The sequence below is a fragment of the Ranitomeya imitator genome, chromosome 4 (genome assembly GCF_032444005.1).
Source record: "Ranitomeya imitator isolate aRanImi1 chromosome 4, aRanImi1.pri, whole genome shotgun sequence".
Lineage (NCBI taxonomy): Eukaryota > Metazoa > Chordata > Amphibia > Anura > Dendrobatidae > Ranitomeya > Ranitomeya imitator.
Window position 1 is genome coordinate 719,901,827 of NC_091285.1, and position 25,062 is coordinate 719,926,888.

Consider the following 25,062-nt stretch of genomic DNA (forward strand, 5'->3'; position numbering starts at 1 on the left):
GCAGTGCAGAGGAGGGCTGCGCGGAGTGTGGAGGCATCAGCAGGAACCTCCCAGACAGCCAGCCAGCCAGCGGGTCACCGGTGAGGGTTCGCGGCCGGGATAGGGTTAAATGTCCGCGATCAAAGCTTCTGAGCTCACGCCGTGCCCCCGCGGAGTGATTCACATCTACATTACACATCAGGAAGGGGATACAGGAATATGCCACAGACCCCTGGACAGTGAGGGTCCAGGGTCACAGATCCCCAGAGAGGGACGGCCCGGCCCGGGGCAACATACTACCCAGTCAGCGAAGGAAGACCCCCCAATCCCCGGACAGAGACGGCCCACAAACAGAATCGGCCCAGGGCACAGACCCTCCGGACAGAGACAGCCCAGGGTCACATACTACCCAGTCAGTGATGGCCCAGGGCAGCAGACCCTCCCCCCCGGACAGTGATGGCCCAGGGCCACAAAATCCCCGAACAAAGACGGCCCGGGGCCACATACTCCCTTAGTGAGTGATGGCCCAGGGCTACAGACCCCCCCCCGGACAGTGACGGCCCGGGGCCACAACCCCCCCACCGAGACAGCCCGGGGTCACAGCCCCCCCAGACAGTGATGGCCCAGGGCTACAGACCCTCCCCCCCCAAGACAGTGACAGCCCAGGGCCACAACCCCTCCCCCTCCCCCCCGCCCCTGGGCACCCAGGGCAGTGACGGCCCAGGGCCATAGACTCCAACCCCCCCCCCCGAGACGGCCCGGTGTCATAGACCCCGCCCCCCCAGAAAGTGATGGCCCAGGGCCACAAACCCTGAGCTGGGCAGAACCAGCCTCTAGGTGCAGGTCAGGTTCACACACAACGCCGAGCATTTCTAGTTTCTCGCTCATATTGGCTCGGCCTCCGCAGAAGACCCAGTTTCTCATGTTCCTCTTTGAGAAAGTTACTTGCCCACCCATTCTAGGACACACCACCACTAGAGGATTGGTGCAGGGGTCCCCCCACCAATAGTGCTGGTTTGTAGAGCTCCACCCCCATAGGAATGAGCCAATCACCTCACAGTGCACTTAATAACAAACCTTATTTAATTTGCTACAAAAAATACAAAACTCCATAAAAATAATCTACAGTGTAAAACTTTCCAGTGATGAGACCCCGTCACCTCCCAGCGTGGACGCGGAGTCCAGTCACAGCTAGTCTGTCCCCCACAGTGCCCCCTGAAGGGAGGGTCTAGGAGGTGGGCGTCCTCTTTTATACCATGTTTACACTGCCCCAGATGTCCACGGCAGTCACTATCATATAAAGTTGAGGGGTCCGCACCCCTAACAACCTGCGATGCAGTGTCAGAGGCTGATCAGTGACCCCCCACCGTCCACCTCCACCGTCTGGTAATGGACCTGCGGCTGGATCCCACGTCTCTCTCCAAAGTCATAAAGTCCTAATCCATACAGCGCCGAAACGTCACTGACCACAGGGAACGACACGTCAGCGCGGGGGGCTCCCAAAGAGGACATGTAACTGAGGAGGAAAGAAAAACAGAATTAGAGACCAACACTGGGCAAATGACAGTGCTACCGGGCAGGCCTGGAACAAAGGAGGCGCTACTGACCAGTGGAGGTCAGAGGGACAGGGCAGAGTGCTACCGGGCAGGCCTGGACCAAAGGAGGCGCTACTGAGCAGTGGAGGTCAGAGGGACAGGGCAGAGTGCTACCGGCCAGGCCTGGACCAATAGAGGCGCTACTGAGCAGTGGGGATCAGAGGGACAGGGCAGAGTGCTACCGGGCAGGCCTGGACCAAAGGAGGCGCTACTGAGCAGTGGGGATCAGAGGGACAGGGCAGAGTGCAACCGGGCAGGCCTGGACCAAAGGAGGCGCTACTGACCAGTGGGGGTCAGAGGGACAGGGCAGAGTGCTACCGGGCAGGCCTGGACCAAAGGAGGCTCTACTGAGCAGTGGGGATCAGAGGGACAGGGCAGAGTGCTACCGGACAGGCCTGGACCAAAGGAGGCGCTACTGACCAGTGGGGGTCAGAGGGACAGGGCAGAGTGCTACCGGGCAGGCCTGGACCAAAGGAGGCGCTACTGAGCAGTGGGGGTCAGAGGGACAGGGCAGAGTGCTACCGGGCAGGCCTGGACCAAAGGAGGCGCTACTGAGCAGTGGAGGTCAGAGGGACAGGGCAGAGTGCTACCGGGCAGGCCTGGACCAAAGGAGGCGCTACTGAGAAGTGGGGGTCAGAGGGACAGGGCAGAGTGCTACCGGGCAGGCCTGGACCAAAGGAGGCGCTACTGAGCAGTGGGGGTCAGAGGGACAGGGCAGAGTGCTGCCGGGCAGGCCTGGACCAAAGGAGGTGCACCTGAGAAGTGGGGGTCAGAGGGACAGGGCAGAGTGCTACCGGGCAGGCCTGGACCAAAGGAGGCGCTATTGAGCAGTGGGGGGTCAGAGGGACAGGTCAGAGTGCTACTGGACAGGCCTGGACCAAAGGAGGCGCTACTGACCAGTGGGGGTCAGAGGGACAGGTCAGAGTGCTACCGGGCAGGCCTGGACCAAAGGAGGCGCTACTGACCAGTGGAGGTCAGAGGGACAGGGCAGAGTGCTACCGGGCAGGCCTGGACCAAAGGAGGCGCTACTGAGAAGTGGGGGTCAGAGGGACAGGGCAGAGTGCTACCGGCCAGGCCTGGACCAAAGGAGGCGCTACTGAGCAGTGGGGATCAGAGGGACAGGGCAGAGTGCTACCGGGCAGGCCTGGACCAAAGGAGGCGCTATTGAGCAGTGGGGGGTCAGAGGGACAGGTCAGAGTGCTACCGGCCAGGCCTGGACCAAAGGAGGCGCTACTGACCAGTGAGGATCAGAGGGACAGGGCAGAGTGCTATCGGGCAGGCCTGGACCAAAGGAGGCGCTACTGAGCAGTGGAGGTCAGAGGGACAGGGCAGAGTGCTACCGGCCAGGCCTGGACCAAAGGAGGCGCTACTGAGCAGTGGAGGTCAGAGGGACAGGGCAGAGTGCTACCGGCCAGGCCTGGACCAAAGGAGACGCTACTGAGCAGTGGGGGTCAGAGGGACAGGTCAGAGGGCTACCGGGCAGGCCTGGACCAAAGGAGGCGCTACTGACCAGTGGGGGTCAGAGGGACAGGGCAGAGTGCTACCGGGCAGGCCTGGACCAAAGGAGGCGCTACTGAGCAGTGGAGGTCAGAGGGACAGGGCAGAGTGCTACCGGCCAGGCCTGGACCAAAGGAGACGATACTGAGCAGTGGGGGTCAGAGGGACAGGGCAGAGTGCTACCGGGCAGGCCTGGACCAAAGGAGGCGCTACTGAGCAGTGGAGGTCAGAGGGACAGGGCAGAGTGCTACCGGGCAGGCCTGGACCAAAGGAGGCGCTACTGAGCAGTGGGGGTCAGAGGGACAGGGCAGAGTGCTACCGGGCAGGCCTGGACCAAAGGAGGCGCTACTGAGAAGTGGGGGTCACAGGGACATGGCAGAGTGCTACCGGGCAGGCCTGGACCAAAGGAGGCGCTACTGAGCAGTGGGGGTCAGAGGGACAGGGCAGAGTGCTACCGGGCAGGCCTGGACCAAAGGAGGCTCTACTGAGCAGTGGGGATCAGAGGGACAGGGCAGAGTGCTACCGGACAGGCCTGGACCAAAGGAGGCGCTACTGACCAGTGGGGGTCAGAGGGACAGGGCAGAGTGCTACCGGGCAGGCCTGGACCAAAGGAGGCGCTACTGAGCAGTGGGGGTCAGAGGGACAGGGCAGAGTGCTACCGGGCAGGCCTGGACCAAAGGAGGCGCTACTGAGCAGTGGAGGTCAGAGGGACAGGGCAGAGTGCTACCGGGCAGGCCTGGACCAAAGGAGGCGCTACTGAGAAGTGGGGGTCAGAGGGACAGGGCAGAGTGCTACCGGGCAGGCCTGGACCAAAGGAGGCGCTACTGAGCAGTGGGGGTCAGAGGGACAGGGCAGAGTGCTGCCGGGCAGGCCTGGACCAAAGGAGGTGCACCTGAGAAGTGGGGGTCAGAGGGACAGGGCAGAGTGCTACCGGGCAGGCCTGGACCAAAGGAGGCGCTATTGAGCAGTGGGGGGTCAGAGGGACAGGTCAGAGTGCTACTGGACAGGCCTGGACCAAAGGAGGCGCTACTGACCAGTGGGGGTCAGAGGGACAGGTCAGAGTGCTACCGGGCAGGCCTGGACCAAAGGAGGCGCTACTGACCAGTGGAGGTCAGAGGGACAGGGCAGAGTGCTACCGGGCAGGCCTGGACCAAAGGAGGCGCTACTGAGAAGTGGGGGTCAGAGGGACAGGGCAGAGTGCTACCGGCCAGGCCTGGACCAAAGGAGGCGCTACTGAGCAGTGGGGATCAGAGGGACAGGGCAGAGTGCTACCGGGCAGGCCTGGACCAAAGGAGGCGCTATTGAGCAGTGGGGGGTCAGAGGGACAGGTCAGAGTGCTACCGGCCAGGCCTGGACCAAAGGAGGCGCTACTGACCAGTGAGGATCAGAGGGACAGGGCAGAGTGCTATCGGGCAGGCCTGGACCAAAGGAGGCGCTACTGAGCAGTGGAGGTCAGAGGGACAGGGCAGAGTGCTACCGGCCAGGCCTGGACCAAAGGAGGCGCTACTGAGCAGTGGAGGTCAGAGGGACAGGGCAGAGTGCTACCGGCCAGGCCTGGACCAAAGGAGACGCTACTGAGCAGTGGGGGTCAGAGGGACAGGTCAGAGGGCTACCGGGCAGGCCTGGACCAAAGGAGGCGCTACTGACCAGTGGGGGTCAGAGGGACAGGGCAGAGTGCTACCGGGCAGGCCTGGACCAAAGGAGGCGCTACTGAGCAGTGGAGGTCAGAGGGACAGGGCAGAGTGCTACCGGCCAGGCCTGGACCAAAGGAGACGATACTGAGCAGTGGGGGTCAGAGGGACAGGGCAGAGTGCTACCGGGCAGGCCTGGACCAAAGGAGGCGCTACTGAGCAGTGGAGGTCAGAGGGACAGGGCAGAGTGCTACCGGGCAGGCCTGGACCAAAGGAGGCGCTACTGAGCAGTGGGGGTCAGAGGGACAGGGCAGAGTGCTACCGGGCAGGCCTGGACCAAAGGAGGCGCTACTGAGAAGTGGGGGTCAGAGGGACATGGCAGAGTGCTACCGGGCAGGCCTGGACCAAAGGAGGCGCTACTGAGCAGTGGGGGTCAGAGGGACAGGGCAGAGTGCTACCGGGCAGGCCTGGACCAAAGGAGGCTCTACTGAGCAGTGGGGATCAGAGGGACAGGGCAGAGTGCTACCGGACAGGCCTGGACCAAAGGAGGCGCTACTGACCAGTGGGGGTCAGAGGGACAGGGCAGAGTGCTACCGGGCAGGCCTGGACCAAAGGAGGCGCTACTGAGCAGTGGGGGTCAGAGGGACAGGGCAGAGTGCTACCGGGCAGGCCTGGACCAAAGGAGGCGCTACTGAGCAGTGGAGGTCAGAGGGACAGGGCAGAGTGCTACCGGGCAGGCCTGGACCAAAGGAGGCGCTACTGAGAAGTGGGGGTCAGAGGGACAGGGCAGAGTGCTACCGGGCAGGCCTGGACCAAAGGAGGCGCTACTGAGCAGTGGGGGTCAGAGGGACAGGGCAGAGTGCTGCCGGGCAGGCCTGGACCAAAGGAGGTGCACCTGAGAAGTGGGGGTCAGAGGGACAGGGCAGAGTGCTACCGGGCAGGCCTGGACCAAAGGAGGCGCTATTGAGCAGTGGGGGGTCAGAGGGACAGGTCAGAGTGCTACTGGACAGGCCTGGACCAAAGGAGGCGCTACTGACCAGTGGGGGTCAGAGGGACAGGTCAGAGTGCTACCGGGCAGGCCTGGACCAAAGGAGGCGCTACTGACCAGTGGAGGTCAGAGGGACAGGGCAGAGTGCTACCGGGCAGGCCTGGACCAAAGGAGGCGCTACTGAGAAGTGGGGGTCAGAGGGACAGGGCAGAGTGCTACCGGCCAGGCCTGGACCAAAGGAGGCGCTACTGAGCAGTGGGGATCAGAGGGACAGGGCAGAGTGCTACCGGGCAGGCCTGGACCAAAGGAGGCGCTATTGAGCAGTGGGGGGTCAGAGGGACAGGTCAGAGTGCTACCGGCCAGGCCTGGACCAAAGGAGGCGCTACTGACCAGTGAGGATCAGAGGGACAGGGCAGAGTGCTATCGGGCAGGCCTGGACCAAAGGAGGCGCTACTGAGCAGTGGAGGTCAGAGGGACAGGGCAGAGTGCTACCGGCCAGGCCTGGACCAAAGGAGGCGCTACTGAGCAGTGGAGGTCAGAGGGACAGGGCAGAGTGCTACCGGCCAGGCCTGGACCAAAGGAGACGCTACTGAGCAGTGGGGGTCAGAGGGACAGGTCAGAGGGCTACCGGGCAGGCCTGGACCAAAGGAGGCGCTACTGACCAGTGGGGGTCAGAGGGACAGGGCAGAGTGCTACCGGGCAGGCCTGGACCAAAGGAGGCGCTACTGAGCAGTGGAGGTCAGAGGGACAGGGCAGAGTGCTACCGGCCAGGCCTGGACCAAAGGAGACGATACTGAGCAGTGGGGGTCAGAGGGACAGGGCAGAGTGCTACCGGGCAGGCCTGGACCAAAGGAGGCGCTACTGAGCAGTGGAGGTCAGAGGGACAGGGCAGAGTGCTACCGGGCAGGCCTGGACCAAAGGAGGCGCTACTGAGCAGTGGGGGTCAGAGGGACAGGGCAGAGTGCTACCGGGCAGGCCTGGACCAAAGGAGGCGCTACTGAGAAGTGGGGGTCAGAGGGACATGGCAGAGTGCTACCGGGCAGGCCTGGACCAAAGGAGGCGCTACTGAGCAGTGGGGGTCAGAGGGACAGGGCAGAGTGCTACCGGGCAGGCCTGGACCAAAGGAGGCGCTACTGACCAGTGAGGATCAGAGGGACAGGGCAGAGTGCTACCGGCCAGGCCTGGACCAAAGGAGGCGCTACTGACCAGTGAGGATCAGAGGGACAGGGCAGAGTGCTACCGGGCAGGCCTGGACCAAAGGAGGCGCTACTGAGCAGTGGAGGTCAGAGGGACAGGGCAGAGTGCTACCGGCCAGGCCTGGACCAAAGGAGGCGCTACTGAACAGTGGAGGTCAGAGGGACAGGGCAGAGTGCTACCGGCCAGGCCTGGACCAAAGGAGGCGCTACTGAGCAGTGGGGGTCAGAGGGACAGGTCAGAGTGCTACCGGGCAGGCCTGGACCAAAGGAGGCGCTACTGACCAGTGGGGGTCAGAGGGACAGGGCAGAGTGCTACCGGGCAGGCCTGGACCAAAGGAGGCGCTACTGAGCAGTGGAGGTCAGAGGGACAGGTCAGAGTGCTACCGGCCAGGCCTGGAGCAAAGGAGGCGCTACTGAGCAGTGGAGGTCAGAGGGACAGGGCAGAGTGCTTCCGGGCAGGCCTGGACCAAAGGAGGCGCTACTGAGAAGTGGGGGTCAGAGGGACAGGGCAGAGTGCTACCGGGCAGGCCTGGACCAAAGGAGGCGCTACTGAGCAGTGGAGGTCAGAGGGACAGAGCAGAGTGCTACCGGGCAGGCCTGGACCAAAGGAGGCGCTACTGAGCAGTGGAGGTCAGAGGGACAGGGCAGAGTGCTACCGGGCAGGCCTGGACCAAAGGAGACGCTACTGAGCAGTGGGGGGCAGAGGGACAGGGCAGAGTGCTACCAGGCAGGCCTGGACCAAAGGAGGCGCTACTGAGCAGTGGAGGTCAGAGGGACAGAGCAGAGTGCTACCGGGCAGGCCTGGACCAAAAGAGACGCTACTGAGCAGTGGAGGTTAGAGGGACAGGGCAGAGTGCTACCGGGCAGGCCTGGACCAAAGGAGGCGCTACTGAGCAGTGGGGGTCAGAGGGACAGAGCAGAGTGCTACCAGGCAGGCCTGGACCAAAGGAGGCGCTACTGAGCAGTGGAGGTCAGAGGGACAGGGCAGAGTGCTACAGGGCAGGCCTGGACCAAAGGAGGCGCTACTGAGCAGTGGAAGTCAGAGGGACAGGGCAGAGTGCTACCGGGCAGGCCTGGACCAAAGGAGGCGCTACTGAGCAGTGGGGGTCAGAGGGACAGGTCAGAGTGCTACCGGGCAGGCCTGGACCAAAGGAGGCGCTACTGACCAGTGAGGATCAGAGGGACAGGGCAGAGTGCTACCGGGCAGGCCTGGACCAAAGGAGGCGCTACTGAGCAGTGGAGGTCAGAGGGACAGGGCAGAGTGCTACCGGGCAGGCCTGGACCAAAGGAGGCGCTACTGAGCAGTGGAGGTCAGAGGGACAGGGCAGAGTGCTACCGGGCAGGCCTGGACCAAAAGAGACGCTACTGAGAAGTGGAGATCAGAGGGACAGGGCAGAGTGCTACAGGCCAGGCCTGGACCAATGGAGGCGCTACTGAGCAGTGGGGATCAGAGGGACAGGGCAGAGTGCTACCGGGCAGGCCAGGACCAAAGGAGACGCTACTGAGCAGTGGAGGTCAGAGGGACAGGGCAGAGAGCTACCGGGCAGGCCTGGACCAAAGGAGGCGCTACTGAGCAGTGGAGGTCAGAGGGACAGGGCAGAGAGCTACCGGGCAGGCCTGGACCAAAGGAGGCGCTATTGAGCAGTGGGGATCAGAGGGACAGGGCAGAGTGCTACCGGGCAGGCCTGGACCAAAGGAGGCGCTACTGAGCAGTGGAGGTCAGAAGGACAGGGCAGAGTGCTACCGGGCAGGCCTGGACCAAAGGAGGCGCTACTGAGCAGTGGAGGTCAGAGGGACAGGGCAGAGTGCTACCGGGCAGGCCAGAACCAAAAGAGACGCTACTGAGCAGTGGAGATCAGAGGGACAGGGCAGAGTGCTACCGGGCAGGCCTGGACCAAAGGAGACGCTACTGAGCAGTGGAGGTCAGAGGGACAGGGCAGAGTGCTACCGGCCAGGCCTGGAACAAAGGAGGCGCTACTGAGCAGTGGGGGTCAGAGGGACAGGGCAGAGTGCTACCGGGCAGGCCTGGACCAAAGGAGGCGCTACTGAGCAGTGGAGGTCAGAGGGACAGAGCAGAGTGCTACCGGGCAGGCCTGGACCAAAGGAGGCGCTACTGAGCAGTGGAGGTCAGAGGGACAGGGCAGAGTGCTACCGGGCAGGCCTGGACCAAAGGAGACGCTACTGAGCAGTGGGGGGCAGAGGGACAGGGCAGAGTGCTACCAGGCAGGCCTGGACCAAAGGAGGCGCTACTGAGCAGTGGAGGTCAGAGGGACAGAGCAGAGCGCTACCGGGCAGGCCTGGACCAAAGGAGGCGCTACTGAGCAGTGGAGGTTAGAGGGACAGGGCAGAGCGCTACCGGGCAGGCCTGGACCAAAGGAGGCGCTACTGAGCAGTGGGGGTCAGAGGGACAGGGCAGAGTGCTACCAGGCAGGCCTGGACCAAAGGAGGCGCTACTGAGCAGTGGAGGTCAGAGGGACAGGGCAGAGTGCTACCGGGCAGGCCTGGACCAAAGGAGGCGCTACTGAGCAGTGGAGGTCAGAAGGACAGGGCAGAGTGCTACCGGGCAGGCCTGGACCAAAGGAGGCGCTACTGAGCAGTGGAGGTCAGAGGGACAGGGCAGAGTGCTACCGGGCAGGCCAGAACCAAAAGAGACGCTACTGAGCAGTGGAGATCAGAGGGACAGGGCAGAGTGCTACCGGGCAGGCCTGGACCAAAGGAGGCGCTACTGAGCAGTGGGGATCAGAGGGACAGGGCAGAGTGCTACCGGGCAGGCCTGGACCAAAGGAGACGCTACTGAGCAGTGGAGGTCAGAGGGACAGGGCAGAGTGCTACCGGCCAGGCCTGGACCAAAGGAGGCGCTACTGAGCAGTGGGGATCAGAGGGATAGGGCAGAGTGCTACCGGGCAGGCCTGGGCCAAAGGAGGCGCTACTGAGCAGTGGGGATCAGAGGGACAAGGCAGAGTGCTACCGGGCAGGCCTGGACCAAAAGAGACGCTACTGAGCAGTGGGGGTCAGAGGGACAGGGCAGAGTGCTACTGAGCAGTGGAGATCAGAGGGACAGGGCAGAGTGCTACAGGGCAGGCCTTGACCAAAGGAGGCGCTACTGAGCAGTGGGGGTCAGAGGGACAGGGCAGAGTGCTACCGGGCAGGCCTGGACCAAAGGAGGCGCTACTGAGCAGGCCACAGCACATCACACACTGTACATCACAGGCCTGGACCAAAGGAGGCGCTACTGAGCAGTGGAGGTCAGAGGGACAGGGCAGAGTGCTACCGGCCAGGCCTGGACCAAAGGAGGCGCTACTGAGCAGTGGAGATCAGAGGGACAGGGCAGAGTGCTACCGGGCAGGCCTGGACCAAAGGAGGCGCTACTGAGCAGTGGGGATCAGAGGGACAGGGCAGAGTGCTACCGGGCAGGCCTGGACCAAAGGAGGCGCTACTGAGCAGTGGGGATCAGAGGGACAGGGCAGAGTGCTACCGGACAAGCCTGGACCAAAGGAGGCGCTACTGAGCAGTGGGGATCAGAGGGACAGGTCAGAGTGCTACCGGGCAGGCCTGGACCAAAGGAGGCGCTACTGAGCAGTGGGGGTCAGAGGGACAGGGCAGAGTGCTACCAGGCAGGCCTGGACCAAAGGAGGCGCTACTGAGCAGTGGAGGTCAGAGGGACAGGGCAGAGTGCTACCGGGCAGGCCTGGACCAAAGGAGGCGCTACTGAGCAGTGGAGGTCAGAAGGACAGGGCAGAGTGCTACCGGGCAGGCCTGGACCAAAGGAGGCGCTACTGAGCAGTGGAGGTCAGAGGGACAGGGCAGAGTGCTACCGGGCAGGCCAGAACCAAAAGAGACGCTACTGAGCAGTGGAGATCAGAGGGACAGGGCAGAGTGCTACCGGGCAGGCCTGGACCAAAGGAGGCGCTACTGAGCAGTGGGGATCAGAGGGACAGGGCAGAGTGCTACCGGGCAGGCCTGGACCAAAGGAGACGCTACTGAGCAGTGGAGGTCAGAGGGACAGGGCAGAGTGCTACCGGCCAGGCCTGGACCAAAGGAGGCGCTACTGAGCAGTGCGGATCAGAGGGATAGGGCAGAGTGCTACCGGGCAGGCCTGGGCCAAAGGAGGCGCTACTGAGCAGTGGGGATCAGAGGGACAGGGCAGAGTGCTACCGGGCAGGCCTGGACCAAAAGAGACGCTACTGAGCAGTGGGGGTCAGAGGGACAGGGCAGAGTGCTACTGAGCAGTGGAGATCAGAGGGACAGGGCAGAGTGCTACAGGGCAGGCCTTGACCAAAGGAGGCGCTACTGAGCAGTGGGGGTCAGAGGGACAGGGCAGAGTGCTACCGGGCAGGCCTGGACCAAAGGAGGCGCTACTGAGCAGGCCACAGCACATCACACACTGTACATCACAGGCCTGGACCAAAGGAGGCGCTACTGAGCAGTGGAGGTCAGAGGGACAGGGCAGAGTGCTACCGGCCAGGCCTGGACCAAAGGAGGCGCTACTGAGCAGTGGAGATCAGAGGGACAGGGCAGAGTGCTACCGGGCAGGCCTGGACCAAAGGAGGCGCTACTGAGCAGTGGGGATCAGAGGGACAGGGCAGAGTGCTACCGGGCAGGCCTGGACCAAAGGAGGCGCTACTGAGCAGTGGGGATCAGAGGGACAGGGCAGAGTGCTACCGGACAGGCCTGGACCAAAGGAGGCGCTACTGAGCAGTGGGGATCAGAGGGACAGGTCAGAGTGCTACCGGGCAGGCCTGGACCAAAGGAGGCGCTACTGACCAGTGGGGGTCAGAGGGACAGGGCAGAGTGCAACCGGGCAGGCCTGGACCAAAGGAGGCGCTACTGAGCAGTGGGGATCAGAGGGACAGGGCAGAGTGCTACCGGACAGGCCTGGACCAAAGGAGGCGCTACTGACCAGTGGGGGTCAGAGGGACAGGGCAGAGTGCTACCGGGCAGGCCTGGACCAAAGGAGGCGCTACTGACCAGTGGAGGTCAGAGGGACAGGGCAGAGTGCTACCGGGCAGGCCTGGACCAAAGGAGACGCTACTGAGCAGTGGGGATCAGAGGGACAGGGCAGAGTGCTACCGGGCAGGCCTGGACCAAAGGAGGCGCTACTGAGCAGTGGGGATCAGAGGGACAGGGCAGAGTGCTACCGGGCAGGCCTGGACCAAAGGAGGCGCTACTGAGCAGTGGAGGTCAGAGGGACAGGGCAGAGTGCTACCGGGCAGGCCTGGACCAAAGGAGGCGCTACTGAGCAGTGGAGGTCAGAAGGACAGGGCAGAGTGCTACCGGGCAGGCCTGGACCAAAGGAGGCGCTACTGAGCAGTGGAGGTCAGAGGGACAGGGCAGAGTGCTACCGGGCAGGCCTGGACCAAAAGAGACGCTACTGAGCAGTGGAGATCAGAGGGACAGGGCAGAGTGCTACCGGGCAGGCCTGGACCAAAGGAGGCGCTACTGAGCAGTGGGGATCAGAGGGACAGGGCAGAGTGCTACCGGGCAGGCCTGGACCAAAGGAGACGCTACTGAGCAGTGGAGGTCAGAGGGACAGGGCAGAGTGCTACCGGCCAGGCCTGGACCAAAGGAGGCGCTACTGAGCAGTGGGGATCAGAGGGACAGGGCAGAGTGCTACCGGACAGGCCTGGACCAAAGGAGGCGCTACTGACCAGTGGGGGTCAGAGGGACAGGGCAGAGTGCTACTGAGCAGTGGAGATCAGAGGGACAGGGCAGAGTGCTACAGGGCAGGCCTGGACCAAAGGAGGCGCTACTGAGCAGTGGGGGTCAGAGGGACAGGGCAGAGTGCTACCGGCCAGGCCTGGACCAAAGGAGGCGCTACTGAGCAGTGGGGATCAGAGGGACAGGGCAGAGTGCTACCGGACAGGCCTGGACCAAAGGAGGCGCTACTGACCAGTGGAGGTCAGAGGGACAGGGCAGAGTGCTACTGAGCAGTGGAGATCAGAGGGACAGGGCAGAGTGCTACAGGGCAGGCCTGGACCAAAGGAGGCGCTACTGAGCAGTGGGGATCAGAGGGACAGGGCAGAGTGCTACCGGACAGGCCTGGACCAAAGGAGGCGCTACTGACCAGTGGGGGTCAGAGGGACAGGGCAGAGTGCTACCGGGCAGGCCTGGACCAAAGGAGGCGCTACTGAGCAGTGGGGATCAGAGGGACAGGGCAGAGTGCTACCGGGCAGGCCTGGACCAAAGGAGGCGCTACTGAGCAGTGGGGATCAGAGGGACAGGGCAGAGTGCTACCGGGCAGGCCTGGACCAAAGGAGGCGCTACTGAGCAGTGGGGATCAGAGGGACAGGGCAGAGTGCTACCGGGCAGGCCTGGACCAAAGGAGCGCTACTGAGCAGTGGGGGTCAGAGGGACAGGGCAAAGTGCTACCGGGCAGGCCTGGACCAAAGGAGGCGCTACTGAGCAGTGGAGGTCAGAGGGACAGGGCAGAGTGCTACCGGGCAGGCCTGGACCAAAGGAGGCGCTACTGAGCAGTGGGGGTCAGATGGACAGGGCAGAGTGCTACCGGCCAGGCCTGGACCAAAGGAGGCGCTACTGAGCAGTGGGGATCAGGGGGACAGGGCAGAGTGCTACCGGGCAGGCCTGGACCAAAGGAGGCGCTACTGAGCAGTGGGGATCAGAGGGACAGGGCAGAGTGCTACCGGGCAGGCCTGGACCAAAGGAGGCGCTACTGAGCAGTGGGGGTCAGAGGGACAGGGCAGAGTGCTACCGGGCAGGCCTGGACCAAAGGAGGCGCTACTGAGCAGTGGAGGTCAGAGGGACAGGGCAGAGTGCTACCGGGCAGGCCTGGACCAAAGGAGGCGCTACTGAGCAGTGGGGGTCAGAGGGACAGGGCAGAGTGCTACCGGCCAGGCCTGGACCAAAGGAGGCGCTACTGAGCAGTGGGGATCAGAGGGACAGGGCAGAGTGCTACCGGGCAGGCCTGGACCAAAGGAGGCGCTACTGAGCAGTGGAGGTCAGAGGGACAGGGCAGAGTGCTACCGGGCAGGCCTGGACCAAAGGAGGCGCTACTGAGCAGTGGGGGTCAGAGGGACAGGGCAGAGTGCTACCGGCCAGGCCTGGACCAAAGGAGGCGCTACTGAGCAGTGGGGATCAGGGGGACAGGGCAGAGTGCTACCGGGCAGGCCTGGACCAAAGGAGGCGCTACTGAGCAGTGGGGATCAGGGGGACAGGGCAGAGTGCTACCGGGCAGGCCTGGACCAAAGGAGGCGCTACTGAGCAGTGGGGGTCAGAGGGACAGGGCAGAGTGCTACCGGGCAGGCCTGGACCAAAGGAGGCGCTACTGAGCAGTGGAGGTCAGAGGGACAGGGCAGAGTGCTACCGGGCAGGCCTGGACCAAAGGAGGCGCTACTGAGCAGTGGGGGTCAGAGGGACAGGGCAGAGTGCTACCGGCCAGGCCTGGACCAAAGGAGGCGCTACTGAGCAGTGGGGATCAGGGGGACAGGGCAGAGTGCTACCGGGCAGGCCTGGACCAAAGGAGGCGCTACTGAGCAGTGGGGATCAGAGGGACAGGGCAGAGTGCTACCGGGCAGGCCTGGACCAAAGGAGGCGCTACTGAGCAGTGGGGGTCAGAGGGACAGGGCAGAGTGCTACCGGGCAGGCCTGGACCAAAGGAGGCGCTACTGAGCAGTGGGGATCAGAGGGACAGGGCAGAGTGCTACCGGGCAGGCCTGGACCAAAGGAGGCGCTACTGAGCAGTGGAGGTCAGAGGGACAGGGCAGAGTGCTACCGGGCAGGCCTGGACCAAAGGAGGCGCTACTGAGCAGTGGGGGTCAGAGGGACAGGGCAGAGTGCTACCGGCCAGGCCTGGACCAAAGGAGGCGCTACTGAGCAGTGGGGATCAGGGGGACAGGGCAGAGTGCTACCGGGCAGGCCTGGACCAAAGGAGGCGCTACTGAGCAGTGGGGATCAGGGGGACAGGGCAGAGTGCTACCGGGCAGGCCTGGACCAAAGGAGGCGCTACTGAGCAGTGGGGATCAGGGGGACAGGGCAGAGTGCTACCGGGCAGGCCTGGACCAAAGGAGGCGCTACTGAGCAGTGGGGATCAGAGGGACAGGGCAGAGTGCTACCGGGCAGGCCTGGACCAAAGGAGGCGCTACTGAGCAGTGGGGGTCAGAGGGACAGGGCAGAGTGCTACCGGGCAGGCCTGGACCAAAGGAGGCGCTACTGAGCAGTGGAGGTCAGAGGGACAGGGCAGAGTGCTACCGGGCAGGCCTGGACCAAAGGAGGCGCTACTGAGCAGTGGGGGTCAGAGGGACAGGGCAGAGTGCTACCGGGCAGGCCTGGACCAAAGGAGGCGCTACTGAGCAGGCCACAGCACACTAACACACCACACGCCCAACATCTGCTCTATTATCAGCACGGTGTCTCTTGTCTTCTCAGAACCTTTTGGCTTTTTATTTCTTTTTAGGTTTATGTTGAAGTGCTGTCTCTCTGTCTGTCTCTCACCCCTCACTATCCGGGGGTCTCACGGCAGCACCTCACTATCCGGTGTATCACTATCTGGGGGTCTTACCTGCACGGCGGCCCCTCACTATCCGGGGTCTCACTATCCGGGGGTCTCACCTGCACGGCCACCCCTCACTATCCGGGGTCTCACCTGCACGGCCGACCATCATTATCCGGGGGTCTCACCTGCTTGGCGGACCCTCACTTTCTGGGGGTCGTACCTGCACAGTCACCCCTCACAATTCAGGGCTCTCACTATCTGGGGGTCTCACCTGCCCCTCACTCACTATCTCGGCCTCTCCCCTGCTCCTCACTATCCGGGGTCTCACTATCCGGGGGTCTCACCTGCACGGTGGCCCCTCACTATCCGGGGTCTCACTATTCGGGGGTCTCACCTGCACGGTGGCCCCTCACTATCCGGGGGTCTCACCTGCACGGCGGCCCCTCACTATCCGGGGGTCTCACCTGCACGGCCGCCACTCACTATCCGGGGGTCTCACCTGCACGGCCGCCACTCACTATCCGGGGGTCTCACCTGCACGGCGGCCCCTCACTATCCCGCCCCTCACTATCTGGGGTCTCACTATCCGGGGGTCTCCCCTGCATGGCGGCCCCTCACTATCCGGGGGTCTCACCTGCACGGCGGCCCCTCACTATCCCGCCCCTCACTATCCGGGGTCTCACTATCCGGGGGTCTCCCCTGCATGGCGGCCCCTCACTATCCCGCCCCTCACTATCCGGGGGTCTCACCTCACTATCCCGCCCCTCACTATCCGGGGGTCTCACCTGCACGGCGGCCCCTCACTATCCGGAGGTCTCACTATCCGGGGGTCTCACCTGCACGGCGGTCCCTCACTATCCGGGGGTCTCACCTGCACAACCTCCCCTCACTATCCGGGGGTCTCACCTGCACGGAGGCCCCTCACTATCTGGGGGTCTCACCTGCACGGCGGCCCCTCGCTATCCGGGGGTCTCACTATCCGGGGGTCTCACCTGCACGGCCTCCCCTCACTATCCGGAGGTCTCACTATCCGGGGGTCTCACCTGCACGGCGGTCCCTCACTATCCGGGGGTCTCACCTGCACGACCTCCCCTCACTATCCGGGGGTCTCACCTGCACGGAGGCCCCTCACTATCCGGGGGTCTCACTATCCGGGGGTCTCACCTGCACGGCGGCCCCTCGCTATCCGGCGGTCTCACCTGCACGGCAGTCCCTTACTATCCGGGGGTCTCACCTGCACGGCGGTCCCTCACTATCCGGGGGTCTCACCTGCACGACCTCCCCTCACTATCCGGGGGTCTCACCTGCACGGAGGCCCCTCACTATCCGGGGGTCTCACTATCCGGGGGTCTCACCTGCACGGCGGCCCCTCGCTATCCGGCGGTCTCACCTGCACGGCAGTCCCTTACTATCCGGGGGTCTCACCTGCACGGCGGCCCTTCACTATCCGGGGGTCTCACCTGCACGGCGGCCCTTCACTATCCGGGGGTCTCACCTGCACGGCGGCCCCTCACTATCCGGGGGTCTCACCTGCACGGCGGCCCCTCACTATCCGGGGGTCTCACCTGCACGGCGGCCCCTCACTATCCCGCCCCTCACTATCCGGGGGTCTCACCTGCACGGCGGCCCCTCACTATCCCGCCCCTCACTATCCGGGGGTCTCACCTGCACGGCGGCCCCTCACTATCCGGGGGTCTCACCTGCACGGAGGCCCCTCACTATCCCGCCCCTCACTATCCGGGGGTCTCACCTGCACGGCGGCCCCTCACTATCCGGGGGTCTCACTATCCGGGGGTCTCACCTGCACGACCTCCCCTCACTATCCGGGGGCCTCACTATCCGGGGGTCTCACTATCCGGGGGTCTCACCTGCACGGAGGCCCCTCACTATCCGGGGGTCTCACCTGCACGGAGGCCCCTCACTATCCGGGGGTCTCACCTGCACGGAGGCCCCTCACTATCCGGGGGTCTCGCTATCCGGGGGCCTCACTATCCGGGGTCTCGCTATCCGGGGGTCTCACCTGCACGGAGGCCCCTCGCAGCCGCTGCTCTCCTCCTCTCCCCCCGCCGGCCGGCCGCTGCTCGGCACTCGGGGGTCCTGGGCTCCGGGGGTGGTCGGGGCCCGGCTCTCCACCTTCTGCCGCCTCTTCTTGCGGGGGGCGTACTTGTAGCCCGGGTGGTCCCGGGCGTGGCGCTCCCGCAGCCGCTTGGCCTGCTCCCGGTACGGCCTCCGCTCGTCCTCGCCCAGCGCCCGCCACACCTCGCCCAGGCGGCGGCTGATCTCCGAGTTGTGCATCTTCGGGTGCAGGGCGGACACGCGCTTCCGCTCCTCGCTGGACCACACCATGAAGGCGTTCATCGGCCGCTTCACCGGGGCCTCCGCCATCCTCAGCAGCAGGTGCAGCGGCCGCAGCTCCGTCCACAGCCCGGACCCTCCGCTCCTGAGGGGGATTTAAAGCCCCCCGCCCCTCCTCCTCCCTCTCCGCAGGGTCTCTTAACCCCTCCAGCGCCGGCAGATACGGCCCTCCCCAGTCCCAGCCATTGTCCAGTGCTACCCATAGTGACCAATCACATCTCTGCTTTCATTTTCGTGCCTGTTGAAAAAATTCAAGTAGTGATGGGATTGGTTGCTGAGGGCGCGTGCCCACCATAAGGCGAGGGCGCGTGCCCACCATAAGGCGAGGGTGCGTGCCCACGACACGATCAGTATACGTTGTTGGTCGGACGCTGAGGGTGCGTGCCCACGACACGATCAGTATGCGCTGCAGGTCGGACGCTGAGGGCGCGTGCCCACCATAAGGCGAGGGTGCGTGCCCACGACACGATCAGTATACGTTGTTGGTCGGACGCTGAGGGTGCGTGCCCACGATTAGTATACGCTGCGAGTTGGACGCTGAGGGCGCGTGCCCACCATAAGGCGAGGGTGCGTGCCCACGACACGATCAGTATGCGCTGCAGGTGGGACGCTGAGGGCGCGTGCCCACCATAATGCGAGGGTGCGTGCCCACGACACGATCAGTATACGTTGTGGGTTGGACGCTGACAGTGCGTGCCCACGATCAGTATAAGCTACGGGTTGGACGCTGAGGGTGCGTGCCCACGATTAGTATACGCTGCGGGTCGGACGCTGAGGGTGCGTGCCCACGATCAGTATACGCTGCGGGTCAGACACTGAGGGCGCGTGCCCATGATCAGTTCAATGTATTTGACGCCATGATTCTGCCCAGTTCAGTGATCACAGAGGTTTCATCTGCGCTTAATAGATGGCAGTGGACATGTGCTGCGTCCAACGCGATGCCGATTACTGAACGTGTGCATGAACTCTAAGGCCGAGAACGCCTCAACAATACAACAAATTTTTTTTATACAATTCATACTAAGAACGAAGACAGCGATTAAATATAAAACCTTCATCATGAGCGGATGAGCTTGGAAAGAACCGTGTTTGAAGAGGTAACTACGACAAGACAAGCGAGGAAGAACCACACCTGAAGAGGTGACCACGAACAGATGAGCACAGGAAGAACCACATCCGAAGAGGCGACGACGAGTGTGGAAAAAACCGCAACTGAAGAGGCAACCACGAACAGACGAATGCATGAAGAACCACATCTGAAGAGGCGACCACGAACAGACGAATGCGTGAAGAACCACATCTGAAGAGGCGACCACGAACAGACGAGCGCAGGAAAAACCACATCTGAAGAGGCGACCACGAACAGACGAATGCATGAAGAACCATATCTGAAGAGGCGACCACGAACAGACGAATGCATGAAGAACCACATCTGAAGAGGCGACCACGAACAGACGAGCGCAGGAAAAACCACATCTGAAGAGGCGACCACGAACAGACGAGCGCAGGAAAAACCACATCTGAAGAGGCGACCACGAACAGACGAGCGCAGGAAAAACCACATCTGAAGAGGCGACCACGAACAGACGAGCGCAGGAAAAACCACATCTGAAGAGGCGACCACGAACAGACGAGCGCAGGAAAAACCACATCTGAAGAGGCGACCACGAACAGACGAGCGCAGGAAAAACCACATCTGAAGAGGCGACCACGAACAGACGAGCGCAGGAAAAACCACATCTGAAGAGGCGACCACGAACAGACGAGCGCAGGAAAAACCGCATCTGAAGAGGCGACCACGAACAGACGAGCGCAGGAAGATCCACATCTAAAGAGGCGACCACGAACAGACGAGCGCAGGAAGAACTACATCTGAAGAGGCAACCACGAACAGACGAGCACAGGAAGAACCACATCTGAATAGGCGACCACGAACAGACGAGCGCAGGAAGAACCACATCTGAAGAGGCAACCACGAACAGACGAGCACAGGAAGAACCACATCTGAATAGGCGACCACGAACAGACGAGCGCAGGAAGAACCACATCTGAAGAGGCAACCACGAACAGACGAGCACAGGAAGAACCACATCTGAATAGACGACCACGAACAGATGAGCGCAGGAAGAACCACATCTGAAGAGGCGACCACGAACAGACGAGCGCAGGAAGAAACACATCTGAAGAGGGGACCGCAAACAAACAAGCGCTGGAAGAACCGCATCTGAAGAGGTGACGACAAGTGAAGAGGCGACCGCCGGGAACAGATGAGTGCAGGAAGAACCACATCTGAAGAGGCGACCGCGAACAGACGAAAGCAGGAAGAACCACATCTGAAGAGGCAACCACAAACATACGCTGAAGAGGCGCTGGAAGAACCGCATCTGAAGAGGTGACGACAAGTGAAGAGGCGACTGCCGGGAACAGACAAGTGCAGGAAGAACCACATCTGAAGAGGCGACCGCGAACAGACGAAAGCAGGAAGAACCACATCTGAAGAGTCGACCACGAACAGACGAGCGCAGGAAAAACCACATCTGAAGAGGCGACCACGAACAGACGAGCGCAGGAAGAACCACATCTGAAGAGGCGACCACGAACAGACGAGCGCAGGAAAAACCACATCTGAAGAGACGACCACGAACAGACGAGCGCAGGAAGAACCACATCTGAAGAGGCGACCACGAACAGACAAGCGCAGGAAGAACCACATCTGAAGAGGCGACCACGAACAGACGAGCGCAGGAAGAACCACATCTGAATAGGCGACCACGAACAGACGAGCGCAGGAAGAACCACATCTGAAGAGGCGACCACGAACAGACGAGGGCAGGAAGAACCACATCTGAATAGGCGACCACGAACAGACGAGCGCAGGAAGAACCACATCTGAAGAGGCAACCACGAACATACGAGCACAGGAAGAACCACATCTGAATAGACGACCACGAACAGATGAGCGCAGGAAGAACCACATCTGAAGAGGCGACCACGAACAGATGAGCGCAGGAAGAAACATCTGAAGAGGGGACCGCAAACAAACAAGCGCTGGAAGAACCGCATCTGAAGAGGTGACGACAAGTGAAGAGGCGACCGCCGGGAACAGACGAGTGCAGGAAGAACCACATCTGAAGAGGCGACCGCGAACAGACGAAAGCAGGGAGAACCACATCTGAAGAGGCAACCACAAACATATGCTGAAGAGGCGCTGGAAGAACCGCATCTGAAGAGGTGATGACAAGTGAAGAGGCGACCGCCGGGAACAGACGAGTGCAGGAAGAACCACATCTGAAGAGGCGACCACAAACACGCGCGCAGGATGAACCACATCTGAAGAGGTGACTGATCAGATAAGCGCAGGAAGAACCACATCTGAAGAGGCAACCATGAATAGACGAGCGCAGGAAGAATCACATCTAAAGAGGCGACCACCGGGAACAGACGAGCGCAGGATAAACCACATGTGAAGAGGGGACCGTAAACAAACAAGCGCAGGAAGAACCACATCTGAAGAGGCAACCAAGAACAGACGAGCACAGGAAGAACCACATCTGAAGAGGCGACCACCGGGAACAGACGAACGCAGGTAGAACTACATCTGAAGAGGCGACCGCCGGGAACAGACGAGTGCAGGAAGAACCACATCTGAAGAGGTGACGGCGAACAGACAAAAGCAGGAAGAACCACATGTGAAGAGGCAACCACGAACATAGCGCAAGAAGAACCACATCTGAAGAGGCGACCGCCGAGGACAGACGAGCGCAGGATAAACCACATCTGAAGAGAGGACCGTAAACAAACAAGCGCAGGAAGAACCACATCTGAAGAGGCAACCACGAACATACGAGCGCAAGAACCACATCTGAAGAGGCGACCGCCGAGAACAGACGAGCGCAGGATAAACCACATCTGAAGAGGCGACAGTGAGCAGACAAGCGCAGGAAGAACCACATCTGAAGAGACGACCATAAACAGTCGAGAGTAGGAAGAACCACATCCGAAGAGGCGACGATGAGTGCGGAAAGAACCACATCTGAAGAGGTGACCACCCACAGACGAGAGCATGATGAGCCACATCTGAAGAGTCAACCATGAACAGTCGAGTGCAGGAAGAATCACATCTGAAGAGGCAACTGGGAACAGACGAGAGCAGAAAGAACCACATCTGAAGAGGGGATCGTGAACAGACTAGCGCTGGAAGAACCACATCTGAAGAGGGACCGCAGACAGATGAGCACAGGAAGAACCACAACCGAAGAGGCAACCACGAACAGACGAGCGCAGGGAGAACTACATCTGAAAAGGCGACGAGAACAGATGAGCACAGGAAGAGCCACATCTGAAGAGGCAACCACGAACAGACGGGCGCAGGAAGAACTACATCTGAAGAGATGACCGAAAACAGATGAGCACAGGAAAAACCACATCTGAAGAAGCGACAGTGAACAGATGAGAGCAGGAAGAACCACATCTGAAGAGGTGACGACGAGTGCAAAAAGAACCGTGTCTGAAGAGGCGACCGCAAACAGACGAGCGCAGGAAGAACCACATCTGAAGAGGCGACCGCAAACAGATGAGCGCAGGAAGAACCACATCTGAAGAGGCGACCGCAAACAGACGAGCGCCGGAAGAACCACATCCGAAGAGGCAACCACGGACAAATGAGCGCAGGAAGAACTACATCTGAAGAGGCGACAGTGAACAGACAAGCGCAGGAAGACCCACATCTGAAGAGGCGACCATGAACAGACGAGCGCAGGAAGAACCACATCTTTAGTGGCGACCACAAACAGAGAACTGAAGGAAAATCCACATCTGAAGAGGCGACCATGAACCGACAAGCACAGGAAGAACCATATCTGAAGAGGCGACCAGAAACAGATGAGCGCAGGAAGAACCACATCTAAAGAGGCAAAGACGAGTGTGGAAAGAACCACATCTGAAGAGGCGAGTATGAACAGATGAGCACAGGAAGAACCACATCTGAAGACACGAACAGACGAGCGCAGGAAGAACCACATCTGAAGAGGCGATGACGGGTACGGAAATAACTGTGTCTGAAGAGGCGACCGCGAACAGATGAGCGCAGGAAGAATCACATCTGAAGAAGTGACCGAAAAGAGGAGCACAGGAAGCACTACATCCAAAGAGGCAATGACGAGTGCGGAAAGAACAGTGTCTAAAAAGGCGACCACGAACAGACGACCACAGGAAGAACCACATCTGAAGAGGCGACCGTGAACAGACAAGCGCAGGAAGAACCTAACCGAAGCGATGATGAATAGATGAGCACAGGAAGAACCACATATGAAGAGGAAGCCACGAACAGATGAGCGCAGGAAGATCCACATCTGAAGAGGCGACGACGAGTGCGGAAAGAACCTCGTCTGAAGAGGTGACTGAACAGACTAGCACAGGAAGAACCAAATCTGAAGAGGCGACCACGAACAGGCAAGCGCAGGAAGAACCACATCCGAAGAGGTGATGACTAGTGCAAGAAGAACCACATCTGAAGAAACAACCACAAACAGACGAGCGCAGGAAGAGACATAGCCGAAGAGGCGACGACGAATGTGTCAAGAACCGCATCTGGCGAGGCGACCACAAACAGACAAGCATAGGAAGAACCACATCTGAAGAGGTGACCATGAACAGACGAGTGCAGGAAGAACCACATCCGAAGAGGCGTCCATGAACAGACGAGCGCAGGAAGAACCACATCCGAAGAGGTGATGACGCGCACTGGAAGTTCCATGTCCAAAGAGGCGACCGTGAGCAGATTGCGTAGGAAGGACCGCGTCCAAAGGGGAGACAACAAGCGTAGTCCAAAGAGGTGGCCATGAGTGGTGACAAAGAGCTCAAGAACTGCTCCCGAAAAGGCGACAACGAGCTCAAGAAGAACCGCTCCTGTAGAGGTGATGACGAGCTCAAAAAGAACCGCTCCCAAAGAGATGACGACGAGCTCAAGAAGAACTGCTCCCAAAGAGGCAATGATGAGCTCAAGAAGAACCACTCCCGATGAGGCGACGACGAGCTCAAGATGAACTGCTCCCGAAGAGGCGAAGATGAGTTCAAGAAGAACTGCACCAAAGAGGAGAAGAAGAGCGCAAGAAGAACCGCTCCCGAAGAGGCAACAACGAGCTCAAAAAGAACTCCCAAAAAGGCAACAACGAGCTCAAGAAGAACCACTCCCAAAGAGGTGACGATGAGCTCAAGAAGAACCGCCCCCGAAGAGGCGATGACGAGCTCAAGAACTGCTCCCGAAGAGGCGACGATGAGCTCAAGAAGAACAGCTCCCGAAGAGGTGACGACGAGCTCAAGATGAACCGCTCCCGAAGAGGCAAATACGAGCTCAAGAAGAACCGCACTGAAGAGGCGAAGACTAGCTCAAGAAGAACCGCTCTCGAAGAGGATGACGAGCTCAAGAAGAACCACCACCGAAGAAGTGCTGACGAGCTCAAGAACTGCTCCCGTAGAGGCGATGACAAGCTCAAGAAGACCCACTCCCGAAGAGGTGACGACGAGCTCAAGATGAACCACTCCCGAAGAGGCGAAGATGAGCTCAAGAAGAATTGCATCAGAGAGGCAAAGAAGAGCGCAAAAAGAACCACTCTCAAAGAGGCAACAACGAGCTCAAGAAGAACCGCTCCCGAAGAGGTGACAACGAGCTCAAGAAAAACCACCACTGAAGAGACAATGACGAGCTCAAGAACTGCTTCCAAAGAGGTGACGACGAGCTCAAGATGAACCGCTCTTGAACAGGAGAAGATGAGCTTAAGAAGAATCGCACTGAAGAGATGAAGAAGAAGAGTGCAAAAAGAATTGCTGGAAAAACAAAATCCAGCTCACCATACCGACATTCCCAGGAGCTCGGAGCACGGAACCGCTGTGTCAGGGCGTGGACGAACAGGAAAGAGAAGGAGATCCAGCTCAACGAAATAGTGAAAAATCCATAATTTATTTCACTCAAAATACAGTGAAAGGACAAAACATCAGCATACAGAAAAAATTATAAAAACAAGGTCAACGCGTTTCCGGTGACTAAGCACCCTTAATCATGAAAGAATTGCTCCCAAAGAGGTGACAACGAGCTCAAGAAGAACCACCACTGAAGAGGCAATGACGAGCTCAAGAACGGCTTCCAAAGAGGTGACGACGAGCTCAAGAAGACCCACTCCCGAAGAGGTGACGATGAGCTCAAGATGAACCGCTCCTGAAGAGGCAAAGATGAGCTCAAGAAGAACCGCTCCCGAAGAGGCGACGACGAGCTCAAGAAGAACCGCTCCCAAAGAGGGGACGACAAGCTCAAGAAGAACCGCTCTCAAAGAGGTGGTAATGAGGTCAAGAAGAACCGCTCTCAAAGAGGTGGTAA

General features: G+C 60.8%; 2 protein-coding genes across 2 annotated transcripts; one reads left to right on the plus strand and one right to left on the minus strand.

The window, feature by feature from the left end:
• Positions 1-1,041: 1,041 nt before the first annotated feature.
• LOC138674403 (transcription factor SOX-14-like) lies at positions 1,042-17,807 on the minus strand. Its single transcript, XM_069762252.1, has 2 exons — positions 17,356-17,807; positions 1,042-1,495 (listed from the first exon to the last, which is right to left on the minus strand). Exons 1-2 carry the CDS (start codon positions 17,718-17,720, stop codon positions 1,321-1,323), a joined length of 540 nt encoding a protein of 179 aa, XP_069618353.1. The 5' UTR covers positions 17,721-17,807; the 3' UTR covers positions 1,042-1,320.
• Positions 17,808-23,529: 5,722 nt separating this feature from the next.
• Positions 23,530-24,437, plus strand: LOC138674903 (cylicin-2-like). The gene is made up of 2 exons (XM_069762727.1): positions 23,530-23,677; positions 23,767-24,437. Exons 1-2 carry the CDS (start codon positions 23,530-23,532, stop codon positions 24,435-24,437), a joined length of 819 nt encoding a protein of 272 aa, XP_069618828.1.
• The last annotated feature ends 625 nt before the right edge of the window (positions 24,438-25,062 follow it).

What these genes read in the sequence shown, in the direction of transcription:
- LOC138674403 (XM_069762252.1), bottom strand. Translation starts at nt 17,720, where the DNA reads ATGGCGGAGGCCCCGGTGAAGCGGCCGATGAACGCCTTCATGGTGTGG. An exon ending in TGCGAGGGGCCTCCGTGCAG is followed by an intron (nt 1,496 to 17,355) that starts GTGAGACCCCCG and finishes TTTCCTCCTCAG; the next exon opens with TTACATGTCCTCTTTGGGAG.
- LOC138674903 (XM_069762727.1), top strand. Translation starts at nt 23,530, where the DNA reads ATGAGTGGTGACAAAGAGCTCAAGAACTGCTCCCGAAAAGGCGACAAC. An exon ending in GAAGAACTGCTCCCAAAGAG is followed by an intron (nt 23,678 to 23,766) that starts GCAATGATGAGC and finishes GATGAGTTCAAG; the next exon opens with AAGAACTGCACCAAAGAGGA.